The sequence below is a fragment of the Ambystoma mexicanum genome, chromosome 14 (genome assembly GCF_040938575.1).
Source record: "Ambystoma mexicanum isolate Mex_15411 chromosome 14, UKY_AmexF1_1, whole genome shotgun sequence".
NCBI lineage: Eukaryota > Metazoa > Chordata > Amphibia > Caudata > Ambystomatidae > Ambystoma > Ambystoma mexicanum.
The window spans coordinates 129,205,216-129,225,469 of NC_090940.1; the positions used below are offsets into that span (position 1 = coordinate 129,205,216).

A 20,254-nucleotide genomic window follows, 5' to 3' on the forward strand; every position below is an offset into this window, starting at 1 on the left:
CCAAATAGAACGAGTTCCACTTTGGGAGAAACTCCGGAAATGGGGAATGTCAGAACCACGATTGTCCATCTTAGTGGAATTACATAGAGAAACCAATTTGAGAGTACGGCTCGATGCAATGGGACACCTTTCAAGACTGGTTGAAGTTAACAGGGGGGTAAGACAGGGGTGCTTGGGAGCGCCTCTGTTCTTAGCAGATATGGGCCTTTTCTTGCAACCGTCTTCTTTGGTAAGTCCAATATTAAATGGGAGAAAAATATGTTGGCTCGCGTACGCGGATGATATAGTTCTCCTCGACAGAACATCAATTGGCTTACAACATTTACTCGACAAACTGAATGAGTATGTGGGATTAAACAAATTGACAGTCAACCCGGCTAAATCAAACATCTTGATTTTCAAACATCCGCTATCAAAAACAAAATGCATAAACTGGAATATGGGAGGAGAACGGATAAGAACAGTAGAAACCATAAAATACCTGGGATAGAACATCTATGCCCATCCAGCAAACTACAAAGCAGAAAGTGAAATCATGGCTAAAGTAACACAATTCACATCACAAATGATCAAATTAAACTATACATTTTGTAAGTTTTCTATTCTCCCATTGGTAAAGTTCTACCTCGCCAAAGTGGTCCCAGTCATTCTGTATGGTCTAGAAGCCAAACCCGATCTTTGGTTCATAAACTGGGACAATTTTGAGGGCCGCCTATGGAAAAAAGCTCTGGGCCTCCCAAACTGTGCCTCCTCAAAAAGCTTGAGATTTGAGCTAGGTCTAAAATCATTGAACTGTATGGCAGACTGGAAGCTCATCTCACTGTCTCGAGAAATAACAACAAGCAAAGACTCGACACTGTATGGAGACCTCAGACATGAAACACTGCTAAAGAAATCAACTATCCTCACCTTGTTAGAGGCGAAAACATTGGAAAGACTGAAGACTTTAGATATAAACGAAGAGACTTTAGTCCTAAACCCACCCAAAGTGAAAAGAAGATTAGAACAACGGGATTGGATTGAAACAGTAGAGAGAGTAAGAGAAGAACCAACTCAAAATCTATTTCTGAAGGGAGAAAAGAAACTTGGGTGTCTCTCTTGCTACCTACTAAAATCCCCAAACAGGAAACTGCGCTCAGACTTTCTTAGAATGAGACTGAATCTTGTCCAGTGTGGGGCTGTTCTGGAAAAGCGCAACCAAGAGGACGTGGCAAAAAAACTATGTTCAATCTGTGTCAACCCTGCCAAACAAACATTAAGACATGTTCTAATGGAATGTGAAGGCACATGGCCTCAACGACTAAGACTTTTCAGAGACTTTGTATGGAGAGAGGAAGATATAATCTCAGACTTCCTTTGGGACAGAATTACCTCAGAAAGCAATGCAGCTTTGACGTTTGCAGCCATTCAGGTGATAATACAAAGTGGACTGATCATTTAACATAATAAAATAAAGGACAAATGTACTTAAAACATTGATTTAACAGAAAATAGAAAATTGACAGGGTTGGTGGAAAACTATGAAATGTAATATAATTTTTATGTGCTTTTTGCTAACTATTTTGTATTATTTTTGTAAAGGCTTAAGCCAAAACAAATAATAAAAAAACAATAACTGATCAACAGTCTCAGCTTCACAGATTAAGTTGAGCGAGACGAGCTGTCTAGAAGCCAAGACAGACGAAGAGGCAAAGAGGCTGCCCTTTTTGTTATGGTATAAGCAGAAGTGTGCCTTGCCTACCAGCGGAGGTCGAAGAGTCTTGTCTAGGTTGCCTAATACATTTTCACAGTATAAAGTTGCATCAGAAGCAGTAGAACTTTGTTGTCTATAATTGTCAGAACACTATATGAAATGTAGCTGCAGCAGTATTAGACTGTGAAGCAAGGGAGCCTGCTTTCACTGTATCATTTGTAGAAGGGAGTTAAGGAAAAAGCAATCCCCTTGGAAAAAGTACCCTGACAAGTTATATTAAAGACTGCAAGAGTTGAACAAGAAGAATTATTGTTGAAGCAGAAGTGGTACTTTTGTTTTTAACCGTAGCATCTCTATCCTGATTATCCAGGATTACCATTGGCACTGTTTTCTTTGTGGAACTTGCGAAGGGAACTTTGCAATGACAGAAGAAGGAACTGTTACCAGTGGATTTTTGTTTGAGTGAACTTTTGTTTCTTTGGAACCTTTAAGACTTCACTTTTCTTTGGGAGATAGTGACCTTGGACATTCCTGGGGAATGAGATCTACCCAGGACAAACAGGAGTCATCAAAGACACTGGTTGTTTGGTAATCTTTCATTTATGTTCATGCTTTGTTTTAAATGTTCTGTTTAGTGTGAGGGCCAGTTTTGTGTATTCCAGGAGATTTTCCTTTGATCAGAGACTAGGTAGGGATTTCACTGTTAGAGTAGGCTTAGTTAGGTTTTCTTTGCAATTTTCGTTTAAAATAAAATGTCAAATACTGAGACATCTCCAAGCAGGCTATTCATAAAATTGTTTATGCTGTGTTAAACTAAGGGATAATCTTTGTTTTTTCTGCAGGCTATTCTGATTAATCCTGCATCAACTTTTCTCGTGTTGGAGTCAAACTCCATGCAAGCCAAACAGGGCATTTTTTTTCCTACTAAGTAAATGGGGTTGCTTGACCACGAATTTCACATTGTTAAAGTATCTCAGTAATTCCTTTGTATATGTCAATTTAAAAACTGATATATGGAGCAAAGAAAAATCTGGAGAAATTGAAATCCGTAAATCCATGTGCAATTTAAACAGACAGGGCATTGGCTACTAATCAAGTAATAACTGTTAATTCTCGTTGCACCAATATTGGGAACCCTGCCATGCCCGGGCTTATTTTTCTTAAAAAAGATTCCTTTTACTTTAATAGGTGGTGAAGGGATAGGTCTTTTGAGTTAGTTTTCTTGAACACATCTCATTTATTTTTTTTAGCTATCATTTTTATTGATTTTTAGAAAAAGCATTGCAACATTGCCATCAACATATGGCGATAAACCCACTAGAACTCCTCCCCTGCCCCCTACCAATGAAGTCCATTGTCGCTGACAGGCATTCACCCTATTTCTAGGATGCAGAGAGTTTGAGGGCAAACAACTCTCCTGTAATCATCGTTCAGAAAGGCCATCACCTCTTCCCAGCCTGTTGCAAACTTTGCCTGTGCTCCCTGCAACGTATAGATCATCCATTCCAGCGCTGTGAAGTGCCATACCTTCATTAGCCGGTCTTGTTCTGTTGGTGGTTCTTTCGCTTTCCATTTCTGGGCTATGACCAGACATTCCCCACGTGAGAGGATCACATAGGCCTTATATTGGTAGCTTTCGCCCACTGTTTCCGGCCCTGTGTAGTCAAGCATAGTATCCCCTCTCTCGGTCCTCTGTGAATTTCTTTGCCGAAGACCGTGTGCAAGTGTTGGTTTATTTTTTTCCAATAGCCTGCCAGTTTCTGACAGCACTACACCAGGGGTGAATCCAGTCTCCCACCTCACCACTATCCCTCCAGCACATACCAGTCACATTGGGATATATCTGTTTTAGTCTTGACGGGGTGTAGTGCCTTTTCATCATCAGCTTGTACCAAAATTACCTAATTTGTAATGCCTGGGTTAGTTTAGGGATGTCTCGCCATAAACCCTCCCATTTCTCCTCCTAGATGGATTCTCCAAGTGTGTCCTCCCAAGCTTGCATATATTTGGTGGATTGTATGTGCTCCGTGTCTAGGCCTATTTTATAGATGTTGGAAATTAGCAGTTTCTCCCCGGGTCAGTTGAGAGAAATTCTTCGAAGGCTGTAAGGGGCCGCTGCCGGCATCTTGGGGCCCATTAACCAATGGCTTATTTGGAAGTATTGCATCCGGTCAGATTCCGTGAGGCCTAGCTCAATCTTGCATTGCAGGAATGATTTTATGTCTTGCCCATGGAACATTTCAACTATCTTGGTGCAGCTTGCTTTCTTCCACTTTCTAAATGCACCCGCGGGAATGCCTGGGGTAAATTGGGATTACCAAAGATCGGGGTTCAGGGGGAAGGGAAGGAGGCGAATTGTTTGACTCGTGCCAGCCAGTCCCACTGTTGCTCCACAAGTGCGGTTATGTCTGATTTATGCATATTTGGTGGGCATTTGTCTTTGTGCAGCCAGAGGACTTCCCCCAGGGCGGCACCCACTACTGCCTAGTTCATTTGGCGCCACATTTTCCCTCCAAATCAGTGGAGAGACAGTCTTTGATTATTCTAATTTGAGCTGCCCAGAAATAAATGCAGATGTCCGGTAGGCCTAACCCACCTCTTTTGGTCTGCGTCATTAGGAGTTTGATAGCTACCCTAGGGGGCCTTCTTTTCCAAATGTTTGTGCTAATAAGTTTGTATACCGTTCTAAAGAATGATTCTGGCACTGGGATGGGTAGGGCTTGGAATAAATACAGCAGTCTGGGAAGGATCGTCATTTTAATAGCATTTATTCTGCCTAGCCAAGATGTTGAGAGAGGGCCCCAGTTTATTAGTTGTTTCCTGAGCTTTTCACCCTGCGGGGGGTAGTTTGCACCGTATAGACACCGGAGAGACAGGGTCAGGTGTATTCCCGGTACTTTGATGCTTGTGTGTACCCATCTGAATTGGGATGACTGTTGTGCCCGCTTTAATTCATCCGCCCTCAGTGTCAGGTTCAGGATCGCGGACTTGGCTGGGTTCACCTTCAGTCCTGCTACTCTCCCAAACCTTTGAATAGCCTTATGCACTTCAGGGAGGGATGTCTCAGGCGTCTCTAGGTAGAGGAGCATAGCATCGGCGTAGGCGTTATCTTGTATTCCACCTTCCCAAAAGGTATGCCCTTAATGACTCCATTCATACGGATAGTAACAAGGAACGGTTCTAAATAAATAGCAAAGAGAAGGGGCAGCCCTAGCCTAATCCGGGTCGACAGTTCCCTATTAACTAGGTATAGTTGGCTCTGACCATTGCCAAGTATTTCAGTCCTCTGCCCATTTCCCCCATTGTATTGAAAAGAAAGGACCAATCTACCCTGTCAAATGCTTTTTCGGCATCGAGGGAGAGGAGAACCGCCAGGGTACCCCTCCTCTGCGTTTTTTTCCAGGATGTGGCATACCCGCCTGATGTTATTGTGAGTTTGTCTCTGGCTAATAAACCCTGATTGGTCAGGGTGCATTAAGTGTGGGAGGTGGCCCTCTAGTCTGCCGGCCAGAATTGTGGTATTGATCTTGGAATCAATGTTTATCAGTGCAATGGATCTGCATGAGCCACATTATGTGGGGTCCTTGTATGGTTTAGGGAAGAGTAGAATTTTTGCTTCCTCCATCGAAGGGGTAATACTCCCCGACTTGGCAAAGGTGTTGTACAGTGCCGCTAATTTAGGGACTAATATATGCCGGTAGGCTTTATACAACCCCGGGGTGTACCTGTCTGGTCTGCAGGCTTTACCCAAAGGAAAGTGTTTAATTGCTTGGAGCACCTCTTCTTGGTCCCCCATCGTACTGCTGTCTGCTCTGGAGATTGTCGAGAGCTTGGTTGTGCTAAGGAAGTCCAGTTGGGCATCCGGGTTATCCGAGCTACACAGGGTCTGGTAGAATTTGGTGAACTGGACCGCTATGTCGGAGGTGGAGTGTACCATTTTCCCCTGGGGGGTGGTTATCCCTTTTATCGTTTCAGCTGCTGTCTTCTGCTTTAGCTGTCTAGCCAATAGTCTGACCTCTTCATTCGCATGTATATAATATTTGTGCTTGAGTGCTAGCAGTCCCCATTCTGCCTTTTTAGCTTGGAGCCAATTCAGTTGCCCCCTAACATGTTGGAATTCTTTACGCAACGCTCTCGTGGGGTTTCGTGACAGTCTACCCATTACGTCCTGCAGGTAATTTTCTAACTGGATCTCCAGGGCTTGCTTCTGGTTTCGCCAGTGTGCGCGTAGAGCTATGAGTTCCCCTCAGCGTGGCTTTAAAGGCGTCCCATATTATTGATTCCGCCACCCCCCAGTCCCTGTTATGTGCAAAGTATTCCCTGATTTTCATTTCTATGTCCGAGCGAAGGGCCACGTCAGACAAGGCCTCTCTCTCGGGTATGACCATCGCCACAGCATTTGCCTGGGGCGTTGTGTGTTGATTGTCACTATTATTGGGGCATGATCCGATAGGGTTATTGGGAGTCTATCAATGGAGTGGGTCCTTCCTACTAGAGGTGGTGTTCCCCATATATAATCGATCCACGAGAAGGATTGGTGGACATGGGAGTAGTAACTGAATCCCGATTCAGTACCCTTCAGAGTCCCCAAGGTATTGGTGTGTTAAGTGTGCCATCTTCCTCTGTAAAGCTGGTGTCGGTGGGGCTTGCTGGCTAGGAGTAGAGGCCCTTCTGTCCCTGTGGGGATCCCATGCCAGGTTGAAGTCCCCAGTTAAAATAACTTCCCCTTTTGCAAACCCATTGAGTTCTGCCAGAACCGTTCGGAGGAACACATCCTGCCCTGTGTTGGGCCATATACTGTGGCGTGTGTGATGATGGTATTTTCTATTTCCATTGTGACAAAAGCGTATCTGCCGGCCTTGTCTGTTTTGAAGGACATAATTTGGCCCGGAAGCCCTACTCTGATTCCGATAAGTACCCCCTGTCTTTGGTCACTGCATTGGCCTGTATAAATGTATGAAAACGGCTTTACTTTAGTCAGTGGGAGTCCGTTTTCTTAATGTGGTTTCTTGGATTGCAATAACGTCAGTTGTTTGGTGCGCTAGGAATCGGTCTAATTTTCTCCTTTTTAACGGGTTGTTTAGCCCCTGTATGTTCATTGAGAGAAGGTTAAGTATCTTTGTGGGGTAGTACATGTTCTGGTCCAGTGATGCTCCATGCTCGGTGGTCCCTCGGGCTCATCCCCAACTTGAGCCCTGTTAACCCCCACCCCAATATTGTCCAGCTGCCCCCCTCTCGCCACCCCTCCCCCCTACCCTGTGCTTGGTCCATCCGCCTAAGCATTCCACTCCTGACTTGAGGGGGGGCTGGACCCTTTCGGTTTCCCAGGGTCTTCCTGTGGGGTATCCTAAAAACCCTTTTGCATTCCAAGAGAGCGGCTTGTGCGCCCCCGTCTCCCTCCCTGTGTGGAGGTATTCGATAGTTCTTCCGTGTTCCTTTGTGTTCATGGCAGAATTCAGTTCCCTTCTGGGCTTTTTTTTGTCCCCAAGTCTTCCACCTGGGGATTCGAAGACTGTGGACCCGCAGGAGGGTGGGGTATGTTGCGGCTCGCTGGCACTTGCGACCATTCCAATGGTCTTGTGCGGCGCACGAGCCGTGGCGGGTGTCTCTTCTCCGACGTGTCCTCCTCCTCCTGGTTCAGAAATTGTAGTCCCTCCTGCAATGAGGTGATCCTGTGATGTTTACTCTCCCATTGGAATAGCAGCCCAAAGGGGAATTTCCACTGATATCTCATCTGTTTGTCTTGCAAGACCCTGACGATCGGCTCCATTTCTTTCCTTTTTAAGAAGGGTTGCATGGCTCAGGTCCTGGTAGAGGTGGACTTCAGCCCCATTGTAGCAAACTGGTTACGCCAAGCATGCAACCTTGAGGATTGCTTCCTTCTGCAGGTATCTGGCCAGTGCTGAGACCACATCCCGCGGTCTCGCGCCCGGCTCTTGTCTCTTGGGGCCGATTCTGTGTACCCTGTCTATTGAGATGCCGCCTGTGTGATTTTTATCCAGGAGGCTTTCAAATATTCAGGTGAATGTGCTGTTCAGTTCTTGGTCCGTTACTGTTTCTGAGAGGTTCCTTATTCGAATATTTGATCTGTGGGACCTGTTCTCTAGGTACTCTCATTGCAGCTCAATGTTGTGGGTGACTCTCGCTAGATCCTCTAGGGCTATGTCCATGTTTCGGTTCTCCTCCATCACCTTCTGTAGGGCCGTTTCTGTTGTGTCTGTGCGATCTGCCAGTTCTGTTAAATCCTTCATCCGGTAGGCCAAGAATTGCTTCATTTCTGCCATGAAGGTCGTGAATTGCGCTTGGAACGCGTGGGTCATTTTATTCAACAACTCCAGTAAGCGTGTCTACATGTCTGCTTTAGTCGCTTCCCTCAAGGGGGAGGCTGTGCTCTGGCCCTCCTGCCTTGGGTGTGATGGGTCCTGTACTATAGTAGGCTGGTCCCCCTCTTCTGTTTCTCTGGACCAACATCGCTGCAGAGAGCCTTCCTGTGGTGTATCGGGGGTGGGGTTTCTTTGATCACGCCGACTTCCCTCTGTGTCCTGACATTGTGGGGGTGTTTGTACTCTTCTGGAAGTGCTTGCCCTTCCGGCTGACCCAATCCCCCCATCCCCTGACCGCCTGGTTTGAGTTTGTAGTCCTTGAAGTACCTCTGGGGACCGGGATTAGGCATTTCTCCCTCCACTGTCCTGCCTCCCGTGGTCCCCGGTACTCCCTTGTGTCTTGATTTGGGTTCTTGATATATGTAGGGAATAGCTGAGCGTGGGTCAGGCCCCTAGGATTGGAGCATGTGATGCCTTGGGCTGTCAGTACAATTTCTGTTTAAGTTAGTTCCACTTGCGACCTGGCGTATGACCCTAGAGGTGCTGCTGATGCCACCTGTTTGTGTAGAGGGCCCTCTGCCTGGGTCCAGGTTCTTCCATGCCCCCCCCCCCTTTCCGGGCTCGAGTACGCTGGTGTGAATAATGCCTGTCTGGTTGCGGACTGAGCCCATTGCCCAGGGGCTTCCCCTGAGTGCCTCTTTGTGGGCCGCCACAGCCCTTGGGTGTTGGTAGCAGGGCTTGTAATTTCACCCCGGGGTCTCTGCCCCCACCCGTTGCTTGTGGCCCTGCACCCTCGCTGCCGCCGGGGTACCTTTGCTGTAAATGGGGGTCGCGAGAGGGAGGTGCGGCCCTCCAGAGTTGGGCTTCCTGCCACCTGGGAGGATGCGTAGCGTTAAATAATCCTGTTAATTTGGGGATGCTGGGTGGAGCTTGAGGGGCGCTGCCACCCCTCGCTGCTGGTTCCTCTGCTCTCAGGACTGCGTTCCTCTCGGCTGCCCGCCTGTGGATCTCTGGATCCCAGCTTATGTCCATTTCACGTAACTTATTGCGGGGCTAGGCGGGATCCGGGTTCCTTAAACCCTGTCCGGGATGCAGTGCTCCCAATGCGTCCGTTGGGTGGCTGCGTGCTTGCTTTGCCTTCTTGCCTATTAGGTGGCCTCCCCTCTCCACCGTTTGTTCCTCCGCTGGGCTGCCGCCTCCCCCAAGCCACCGGCTCACTCCCCGCCGACCTCCCGACCTCCTGCTCTCACCTTCTCTCTGGTGGTAGTCGCCGGTCTCTCTGATCCTCTAGGGTCTCTCCCTCTCCATGTATGGCGTTCCGGGTCCGCTACTGTTGTCGGGCCCCGTGTGGCGGGCCGAGTCCCGCTTTAGGGGGGGAGGGGAGGGTGCCGATGTTCCGGGACCTCTGCCCGCACTGCACCAGGGCTGCGTCAGCCCCTGCCTCTGTCGGGGGTCCACTGATGTGTACTCCCAGGTGTGCCGTTGGCTCCCTATGTCGGGCTGGAATCCCTGCACGCTGCCGCCTGGTGCGAATAGTTGCGCCCATTACCGCTGGTGGTCTCCAGCCAGTTGTCTGTTCCTGCGGATCGTGCCCCCTGCAAGTCTCTGTCAGAGCCACCTGAATCCGCTTTCTACCCCGTCATGTGGGGGGTTTTGTGCTGACTCTGGAAGTGCTATTTAATGCTTGTGCTACCGGAGGGGGACGGAGCACATTGCTGCACGTCCTCCTTAACTTGCCGCCATCTTGGAATCCAACACATATCAATAATTGTTATTGTCATTGCAATTCTTATTCGTGTGTTTATAGCACTGACCTGACACTTTTGGACATCTTCAGAGAGTGTTAAGCTGCAGTATGGGCGTTTTGAAAGAGTGTTAAGCTGCAGTAAATGTACTGTAAAAAAAAGTCATGGCATTCAGTAAAAGAAGAGTGTGTACCTGGAAATGTAAGCAGCAGCAATGTGATAGCTTATATGCTTTATTGCAAGTATCGCGGTAACGTTAAAGGGCTCACTGGGTTGCTGATTTTCTACTCCTTTTTTTGGGGTGAACTAAATGTCCCTCATGTGGCCATGTAATGTCGTCATACTATGTCCGATGCTTAGAAGCTTAAGGTTGGGCTGTAAGTTAAGTATCAATTGTGGTAGGCATACTAGAAGCATGGTGATAATTAACATTTTCCTTCACCCTGTGGCAGTCAAATCCCCAACCTACATGCACTGTCTGACAACACTTTATGCAAGCGCCCACAGTGGATACAAATGCACTTCCTGATACATTCTGCTGAAAGTAATCCATTCAAGAGACCTACATAAATGTGAAACCTATAGAAAGAATATGTGCATTTGTGTTTTGAATATCTATTTGCATCTAGGAAAGGGTGCTTAGCCAATCAGGTGGGTGGAACAGCGGGCGGAAATGCACATTCTCAGCCCGATCCCGGGTGGCACTGTAAAGACTGGAGGGGGTGTATGTACTTCTGCTCTCTATATGGCAGAGGAGAGGCACAGAGGACCCCAGCCAAAATTCTCTATTATTGGTACGTGGTCGAGCAATCGAGGCCTAGCTTCTCAGGAAGGTGATGCAGGCTGGTTCTTAAGTACAGTGTAGTCCCCAAGCACCCACAAAGGAATGTCCACACACTGTATCGGTTAAAACACAGTCTTTATATAATTAATATTCAAGGTTATATACAATATCACGATAACGCACTTTGTGCTCAGAAAATCAAAAATGGTAAATATATACAGTTCTACAGTGGTACCACAAATATTATCAGATCTCTTTAAAGTGCATCAACTATATTGTCAAAATGTCACATAGATCAATAAAGAGGAAACCAGCAGTAGAGAGAGGAAGGAAAGCAAGATGGTTGAACAATTGGCAGAATACTGGTCACTACCGTAAAACACAGCTGTGTGTGTAGATTCCCCCCCCCCCCCACTTGGGCAACCTGTAGAATAAAGATACAAGCTCAGTCCACATATTGTTCACACTAGACTTCACAATAGTTCTGCAACCCCAAAGTACCTGGCGTTAAAGCCAGAGGCTTGGTAGGCTCCATCACGAGGACCTCCTGTCCCGGAGTCCAATCCACTTGCAATGTTTTAAGGTCATGCCAGTACTTATTCAATTCCTGGCTGGCCTTGAGATTCGCTGTTGCCTGACCCATCATCTGTGTCATCCTCCGTCTGAGGCCTAACACATAGTCCCCACTTGCTTGGCGGGACCTGGAGGGGTGGCTTCCAAACCTTCTCTGATCAAGGCAAGGGGCCCCCTCACGGGATGTCCAAAGAGTAACTCAAAGGGGCTGAAACCAACACCCTTTTGAGGTACCTCTCTGTAAGCAAACAGCAGGCATGGCAGGAGGAGATCCCATTTCCTCCTTAGGGGCTCTTCCAAAGCACCTATGATGCCCTTGAGTTTTATTAAATCTCTCAACCAGTTCATTGGTCTGGGGATGGTAAGAGGTGGAGAACTTATAGGTTACCCCACACTCTTTCCACATGGTTTTCATGTAACTAGACATGAAGTTGGATCCTCTGTCAGAGACAACCTCCTTAGGGAATCCAACATGGGTGAAAATGCCCAGGAGAGCCCTGGCAACCAATTTGGCAGTAATAGTCCGAAGGGCTATAGCCTCAGGGTACCTGGTGGCATGATCAACCAAGACCAGGATAAACCGATGTCCACCTGAAGTGGGAGGGTCAAGGGGACCGACAATGTCGATGCCCACCCTCTCAAATGGTGTGCCAACCACTGGCAATGGTTGCAGTGGGGCAATGACACTGCCTCCAATCTTGCCCGACAACTGACAAGTTGGGCAGGTCCTGGAGTGGGACTCTACTTCTACTCCCATCCGAGGCCAGTAAAAATGGGCAGAGAGCCTCCACTTAGTCTTTTTGTTACCAAGATGACCAGCTAAGGGCACCTCATGCGCCAACTGCAGCAGGAAGGGCATGTAAACCTGAGGTACCACCAACCTCTTGAGGGCACCTGGTTCAGGCTTAGTGGGCTCACTAACAAGGAGCTCACCCTCCCAATAGATTCGGAATGTCCTAGGCACTTCTCCTTGTGCCTGGGACAGGGCCTGTTTCCTCAAACCCTCGAGAGAGTGGCACTCTCTGTCCCTTACAGATGTCTGCCCGGGAGGGCCCCCCTTCAGCTAACAAGCATTGAAGGTCGGGATGATCCTCCGGGTTGAGAGCCTCTCCCACAGGAAAGTCTTCTGGCTCTTCTCCCACAGGAGTTGAGGCAGGATTCACCACTGGATCCAGCCCGTCCGGAGCATGGATCACAATGGGTGCTGTCGGAACAGCAGGAAGAGCAGGGTGTCCCTCCACAGAGGTGGCCTTCTTACTCTTCCGCTTCCTTCGTGCCTTGGGTTTCCCCGTCCGCAAGGATACTGGGCTCGCAGCTGGACCCTGTGTGACCTGCGATCGGGTGACCGCCACAGCAGCCATGGTTAGACCATCCGTGATCATCCCCAACTATACCAAATCGTTTCCCAACAAAATGTTCGCAGGCACGTTGTCCTGAACCAGGACCGGAAGCTTTGCTGTCTTGTCTCCAATCGAAATGTTGACTAAGGCTACAGGCGATAATTTGGGAGGCCCACCAGCTAACCTGGTGGTTCTCAGAGGAGCACCTACATAGTCCTCTGGCTTGAGCAGGGTCCTGTCCACCACTGTCATGCTTACCCCAGTGTCTCGCAAACCAATAGAAAGCTGACCATTCAAGAGGACACTTCTCAAAAACCTACAAGTGTTCTGTGGGATAGTCTCCAGTACTTCTGCGTACTAGACCCAGGCCCCAAGGGACACAAAGGAAATCTCTACAGGAGCACCGAAGGTGATCCCAGGAGAGGAGGGGGGGAGGACAGTGGCCTCCACCTCAGGTACGGAGTAGGGATAGGTCAGGCTGACAGCCTGAACTCCAAGTGCCTTACCCTTACACTTGGGGTCACCCCTTCGGTGGTCCAGAGCCCCACAATCCCAACAAGTGCGAGGTACGGTACTGGAACCACTGGGACCCTGCCTTGCAGCAGGCGAACCACTACTCTTACTCCCACCCACAACAGACTTATCCCCACTAGGTGTTTGGGTCTTCGGAGAGGAAGGCTTTGGTCTACCCGACTGTGACTGCTTTTGGGACTCCTCAGCTTTCTGAGAGGCCCCCTTTTCTTTGTCCTTGTCCTTCCCACTGGAGTCCTTAAGGGACACCCGGTGAGAGACCCACTTGTCAGCCAACCTAGCCAGCTTAAAGGGGTCCAAAATGTTCTGGTCAGCAATATACTGACGCAGCTCTGGTGAACAGGCTTCCGAAAAATGCTCAAAAAACAACAGGTGGGATAATTCAACAAACATTTTCACTTTGTAACCATCAATCCACCCCATCATGTTCATGTGCGCAGCACTCACCCAGTCAATCCAAGACACATTCTCTCGTTTCTTAAATTCCCTGAACCTTTTAAGGTATTGGGTCGGTGTCTTGCCAAACTTGGCAATTAAAGCAGACTTCATGCACTCATACTGACCCCTTTCTTCCACACTCAGTTTCAGAATACAGTCATATCCAGTTTGAGGTGCTCTGTTTAACAAACACTTAGTCCAATCTCTCTTATTAACATCATGAATTGCACAAGCCATCTCAAATGCTTCAATCCATTGGAGGATATCAGAACCCTCTGCATACACACCAACCAAATCTTTCATAAACTTGGTTGCTGGGGACCTGACACTTTCAACTGATTTTAGCTGAAGTCTCCACTCGAGCTTTCTCTAGCTGGATTCTCTGACATTCAGTGTCCTTGTCTGAGTTCAAGATCCCTATTCTTGAGCTCCACTTGTTGGGCCAACTCCTCTTTCTTACGCCCAGCATCTATTTCCAACTTGCGATATTCAAAGGCCAATTTCATTCTTAGTAACTCAAGCTCCAAGGAAGTGCTGGGGTTCGGAACAGAGGCAGTAGGAATGGTGGCATTCCTAGAATCAGATTCATCGACAACCCTCGGGGTAAAGTCCTCATTGGTTGCATCCCACCCTTCAAGAGCTTCACAATCAGTCTGGTAGTCCACCAGGGCAGCTATCTGCTCAGCCCTAGACTTATCCACAAAGTCTAACTCCCTGGCTTCACAAGCCCTCTGGAGAGCCTCTAAGCTCATCCTAGTCAATTTACCATTCGCAATAGATTCCATTGCTTGTAATGCAGTTATCGTGTACACAACTAAACCTCAATTTAATAAAGTGCATATATCCTTCGTAAGTGGCACGGTTATACACTGATTCTTAAAACCATAAGCATCCCACCCCTGCCACCAGTGTAAAGACTGGAGGGGGGTGTCTGTACTTCTGCTCTCTATATGGCAGAGGAGAGGCACAGAGCACCCCAGCCAAGATTCTCTATTATTGGTACATGGTCGAGCAATCAAGGCCTAGCTTCTCAGGAAGGTGATGCGGGCTGGTTCTTAAGTACAGTGTAGTCCCCAATCACCCACAAAGGAATGTCCACACACTGTATCAGTTAAAACAGTCTTTATATAATTAATATTCAAGGTTGTATACAATATCACGATAACGCATTTTGTGCTCAGAAAATCAACAATGGTAAATATATAAAGTTCGACAGTGGTACCACAAATATTATCAGATCTCTTTTAAAGTGCATCAACTATATTGTCAAAATGTCACACAGATCAATAAAGAGGAAACCAGCAGTAGAGAGAGGAAGGAAAGCAAGATGGTTGAACAATTGGCAGAATTCTGATCACTACCATAAAACAGCTCTGTGTGGAGATCCCCCCCCACCTGGGCAACCTGTAGAATAAAGATACAAGCCCAGTCCATATATTGTTCACACTAGACTTCCCAATAGTTCTGCAACCCCAAAGTACCTGCCGTTGTAGCGTTCCTCATCGGGGAATCAGCGGGCCTTCTTGAAGGCCCTCCCTTTAAAGCAGGAGTCACAGGTCGTCGAACGTCCGATGGAGAACAGGATGAGCTACGACAGTGAAGTGGCAGCTTCGTTCCTAGCGGTGCTCGTTGACGGGGGAAGCGTAAACATCCTGCAAGGAAGAGGCATGCAGGGCACCTCGGTGTCGATAGTTCTGGACCGCAAAGAGTTTGAAGAACTGTGGCCCAGCAAGGGTGTCGAGTCGTCGGCGTCTCTGTGGTCTTTTGGTGGCGGGAAACCCACCAGTGGATGCTCCTCGGCGTGTTGACGTTCAGGCCTTCTCCAGCAGGATACAGCGGCGATGATGCGGACAAAAGCGTCCTTGGATTCGAAAGTTCTTAGGCAAACGGTAGTACGGCGGCCATCGACAGTGGCGGAACAACAGTCCGGGCGCTTCTACTTGTGATTCCGCGGTGGTCCCCGTCTCGGGTCGGCAGCCTGTCAAAGGTCTGTCTACCAGGGCGCTTTGGCAAAGATCTGCTGGTGCACAATGGTCCCTCGTAGCTCGGGAAGAGGGAGCCTTACCAGGTCCTCTCTGGGTCAGTTCTTGGAGACACAGCAGCTTTCAGATTGTGAAGGAGAGCAACAGCACTTCTTCTCGTCCAGCGGGGCTTCAAGGTCAAGCTTCAGGTACTCCAGTTACTCGTTGTAGTGGACTTCAGCTTCTGAACACGAATTCTAGCAGTGAGAGGCCCCCAGATATACTAGTTGATCTCCCATTCATTCTGCTGGGTCACACTCAGGCAACCAATCGGTCGGAAGGGCATTCATGCAGGCAGGCATCCAATCAGGTGCATAGCGCGTTCAGGCCATTCACTCCTCTCCAGACACTCACAACAAGTTATGTGTATTGGGAAAAGTACCAAGCCATTCAACACTCCACACTGCATTCATACCGGTTTCGGGCAGGGCTGTCTCCGTCATTGTGTCAAACACCAGATACTAGACACCCACAACATAGAATGCGTATTCGTCACACACTCCATTCACCCAGGTCCCACCCACAGGCGTACCCACAACATACGGTCGTTGGGAAGGCTCCAGCCAGTCTGGTCAGCACTTCCCCACACTACCATATATGGAAATTCCACCCAACAGCCAGTGAGGGGGAAGGGAAAGGGTCAGGGCTTCCCGGGACTTTGGGAAGATCAAGGTAACAGGCGATGGAGGGCAAGAGGCCATGGGGGCCATTTTGTCTCCATCAGGAAACTACAGATTCCAATGACGGAGCCTGGGCATCCCAAAATGGAGGACGCTCAGGGCACCAGTCATTTCAGCACGGAGCTGCTACCAGCCCATACCCTGCTCTGTGGGTCACACACAGGTGTCCAAAAACATACACTAGGGGCACAGGGTTGCACCCCTACCCATGCGTGCCATAAGGGTATCCCATGGGTCTGTTCACCAAAACCAAAGGAGAGTACTGCACCGCCAGGAGTCCCACATGAACTCCTGCGCGGAAAACATGACAGAGCGCACGATAAAAAGTAGTAAAGAACAAGGATACGGAGGCCCTGTCCCTCGGATGCATTTCCAGCATCACAGGCACCATTTATTATTAAAAAATGTAATGCAGGGAGGCAACAGCGTGCCTCTCCCTGTTGCTCCCCCTCCCTCATAACAAAACCAACCCCTTCCCTACCCCCTTCTTTCCTCCCCACTTATCTGCCAGACCAGAGTTTTATGTTTCGATCCGGGCTCTCCTCCTGCTCCCGGACGCTGCCATAAAAATGGAAAAGGGACTTCATCCCCTTTCCCTATGATGGCCGCCATCTTTTTTTCTTCATTTTTTTTCTTCAGGGCAAAAACATTTGCACCAGGGATAAACTCTGGGGTGCGAATGGCTTTCACCCCTGCTGTGGGGGCGAACATGGTCTTCAATGGCCCCCAGTCCTTTCCAAGAGGCCTTCACTTCGCTCAGGCCTACCTAGTTATGCGCTGGGGGTCTTTAAAGGCTATGTCCACCCCCCCACAATGGGGGTGAAAGCCTTTAAACCAACAGCATTCATTGTTTTATTAGCAAGATCATAGGTGTGGAGGAGAGCTATTGTCTACTATGCATTTTTCACCTACCACCTTTAGTTTTCACCCATGAGATGTTATTTCCTAATTCAACTAGAATAATTCCACATCTATAAGCTCTTTCCTTTCCAAATGTTTCTTTTTTTAAAACATTTTTTAAAAAACATTTATATATTAACAAGATGAGAATCTTTTACATGTACTATCTTTGTAAGGCTTAGCTACATGGAAATTATCCTGACTGTTTGGAAATGTTCCCCACCTCAGTACATGCTGCTTTTGCATTCTCTTATTCCTGTCCTTGTATTTTTCAGCGGCAGACGGTCCTGGTGATCGTTTTATTATTGGGGAATCCCAAGCTGGTGAACAGGTGAGTGCCCAGCCCAATATATACTTTTACCAGAGATTTGTTTTTTTCCATAAATGTTGTTTTACATAAAATCCAATAGTAGGGCTTTGCTTGCCATCTTATCTAATAGTATAATGCAGCAAGAATTTCAGAATACCCACACTAAATATAAAGAGCAAGGTGTACATATAATTAATTCCAATTGAGATTTATTTTGATATTTCTCCGTCATTCAGAAGACAGACAGGATTTTACCAAACTCCGGGTCAACATACACATTTCACCTAAGTGCTCTCTTTATATGCCTATGGCTTCCTGGGTCCGCCAGGTCCATAAGTGAAAACATAATTTGGTACTGTATCTCAGCACATCCAGCCCAAACTCTCTTCTTGCACTAAGATGATCGGACAAGTGCTTTTAATTTGGCTATACTGTTCTGCACAATGCTTAATTTAAATGAGTTTCCTTCATTTTGTTAGTTGTGTAAGGTTATTTTTTAGAGAATGCATTGATGAACTTTCTCCAGCATGGGGTCTGGCATGGATTCACATGCTCATGAATATTCCCCGTCGTCAGGCTGGGAATCCTCGGTAAAGAAAAAATCAGTATCAGTTTCATTTCTGATCTGTCTTTCGTAGTAGTAACCAATCATTGATCTCTGCGTCATACTGACCACAGCCAATGACTGCCCTCTACCTAAGCCCCGCCTCTGGCAGCCATCTTCAGATTTTTACCGCACGTTCAAGTGTTGGGATCCTCGTGCTATTGCTCACGAGCGTTAGTGCTATTTTTCACGTTTTTTCTCAAAAAAAAATTTCTTTTTTCGGTCAAAAGAGACTCAAGCACTGGGCATCACAACTGGTGGTGGTTAATGACCTTCTCCACGGGGACCGAGACCTGCCCCATATACGGGCTGAGATAGCCACTATGCGCAACACTGACCCGCTGCTTCTCCTCTATCAGCCCCTTTCGAGAACCTCTCCGCCCACAACCACTACGCATATGATCACAGTGTGGAGACAGGCACACCGATTCATTGGGTGGGAAAATAAAGCTACTAGAGCACAACCCCTCTGGCGGAACAACAACCTAGCTGAGACCCAGAAGTTGGAGCCGTGGCCTAGGTGGGTGAATGCGGGGATTGCCAGGATTGGGGACATGCTTACACAGGGGTGTTTGGCCTCATTTGATGACCTACAATTGCGATTCCAGATTCCGAATACGGAACATTACCACTACATTCGCCTCGCCCATGCTTTGAGACCCTACCTGACAGCAGATACGCAGTTACCGGACTATACCCCCATAGAGCGTAACATCCTTCCGGCGCATATCCCTACCAAATGCACTTCCATCCTTTACAATGCTATATCCTCCTTTGCTACCCCCGAATTGAATGAACTAAAGGCAAAATGGGAAGTAGATGTGGGGGTGATAGATCCTGAGGATTGGATACAAGTCCTTATGCATCCCCGGGAAATCGCCATTTCCTCTAGGCTTCGATTAGTGCAGTTGAAAATACTACACCGGGTTTATTACCCTAGGACACGTCTATATGGCTGGAAACGGGCTTCTGACCCAAACTGTTTGCGGTGTGGGGATGGGGAGGGGACCTTTATTCACATTTTGTGGCTGTGTCCCCAGATACAAACTTTTTGGAACGCATGCTGTAGGGAACTCTCCCGAGTTCTGACTCGCACCATACCACTGGACCCAAGGGCTTTGCTTCTGGGCGTGCCCGATGAGATAGAAGCTAATAAGTGGGAAAGATTGCTCCTACACACGGCGATGGGGCTGGTTAAGCGCAATATCGCGCAGAAATGGGGTGCCCCTGACTCCCCAACGCTGGAACAATGGAAATTGGATATGGACATATGCGCTATGATGGAGCGTAGGATTTACTCGGCGCGAGGCTGTCCCAACAAAGCGTCGAAAATATGGGACAGGTGGGAGGAAGGTGTGGCCTGAGTGTCCCATGTACAGGCGGGGGAATGTGCACTGGGGGTTTTGTTTTGTGCTTGTACCATACTATACATTATTGCATGTGATGAGATGATCGCTCAACTGTTGATGCTCAGGGTACCTTTTCTGATTGTGAACGACTATGACAGTCTGAAGTTGTTTTTGTTTGCTTGTTGCTTTGTTATTATGACCATTGTACTATGTTAATAACAATAAAATACTTTATAAAAAAAAAAAAGAGACTCAAGCTCCACCGTTTCCTCATCCGATAAACGGGGACCTGTGTAGGATTCGTCTACGCCCCTCAAGGGTGAAGATTTCATCGAGCCACGCTTTTGGAGGACTCCAGAAGTTTCTCAGGCCCATCTCGGACATGGCCCAGGAGAAGGGAAGCTCGACGCCCGAAAAGCTGTTCAGGGTCTGCCCTGGATGCCAGCTTCAGAATGTCTTCAAGGAGGACGAACACTCCCTTTGCCTTTACTGCCTACATGAGGACAAGACGCACGTGTAGAAGGACTGTGCGTTTTGCGGCAATATGTCGGAGCGAACCATGAAGGACCGCCATCAACGTCTCGCCAACTGGCTGGAAGGAAAGAGCCCGTCAGGCGAGAAGAAGAAGAAGAAGTCCGAGCGGTCTTTTAAGACCTTTAAGGGCGCCCCGGCGACGGGGGTCCAACAGAAGGCCAAGCACCGCGAGTCCGCTGGCACCGGGAGCGCCGAACGGTCGGGCTCTACGGGCGCCAGGCAGGGCGGATCCTCCCCGGCGCCATCAACCACGAGCCAACGCTCTGGCTCGGGTAAGAGGAAGGCCGAGCACCCGGCGAAACTCCTGGAGAGACCCCGGTCGTGCCCTAAGGCCCCATCGGAGGGGGAGCGAGGTGGTGACCCTCCCCCCAAGGAGAAGGCGGTGAGCGCACCTAAGGTGGTGAAAGCCTTGATCCATCCGGCCAAGGC

At 48.3% G+C, this 20,254-nt stretch overlaps 1 protein-coding gene across 38 annotated transcripts in view; it reads left to right on the plus strand.

The window, feature by feature from the left end:
- Window positions 1-20,254, plus strand: part of GPHN (gephyrin) — a 2,801,546-nt gene that overhangs the window by 2,299,676 nt on the left and 481,616 nt on the right. For all 38 annotated transcript variants that reach the window (XM_069638674.1, XM_069638676.1, XM_069638677.1 and 35 more), the window contains one exon: window positions 17,304-17,359. In XM_069638674.1, the coding sequence (XP_069494775.1) occupies window positions 17,304-17,359 (56 nt within the window). The remainder of the gene's footprint in view (window positions 1-17,303; window positions 17,360-20,254) is intronic.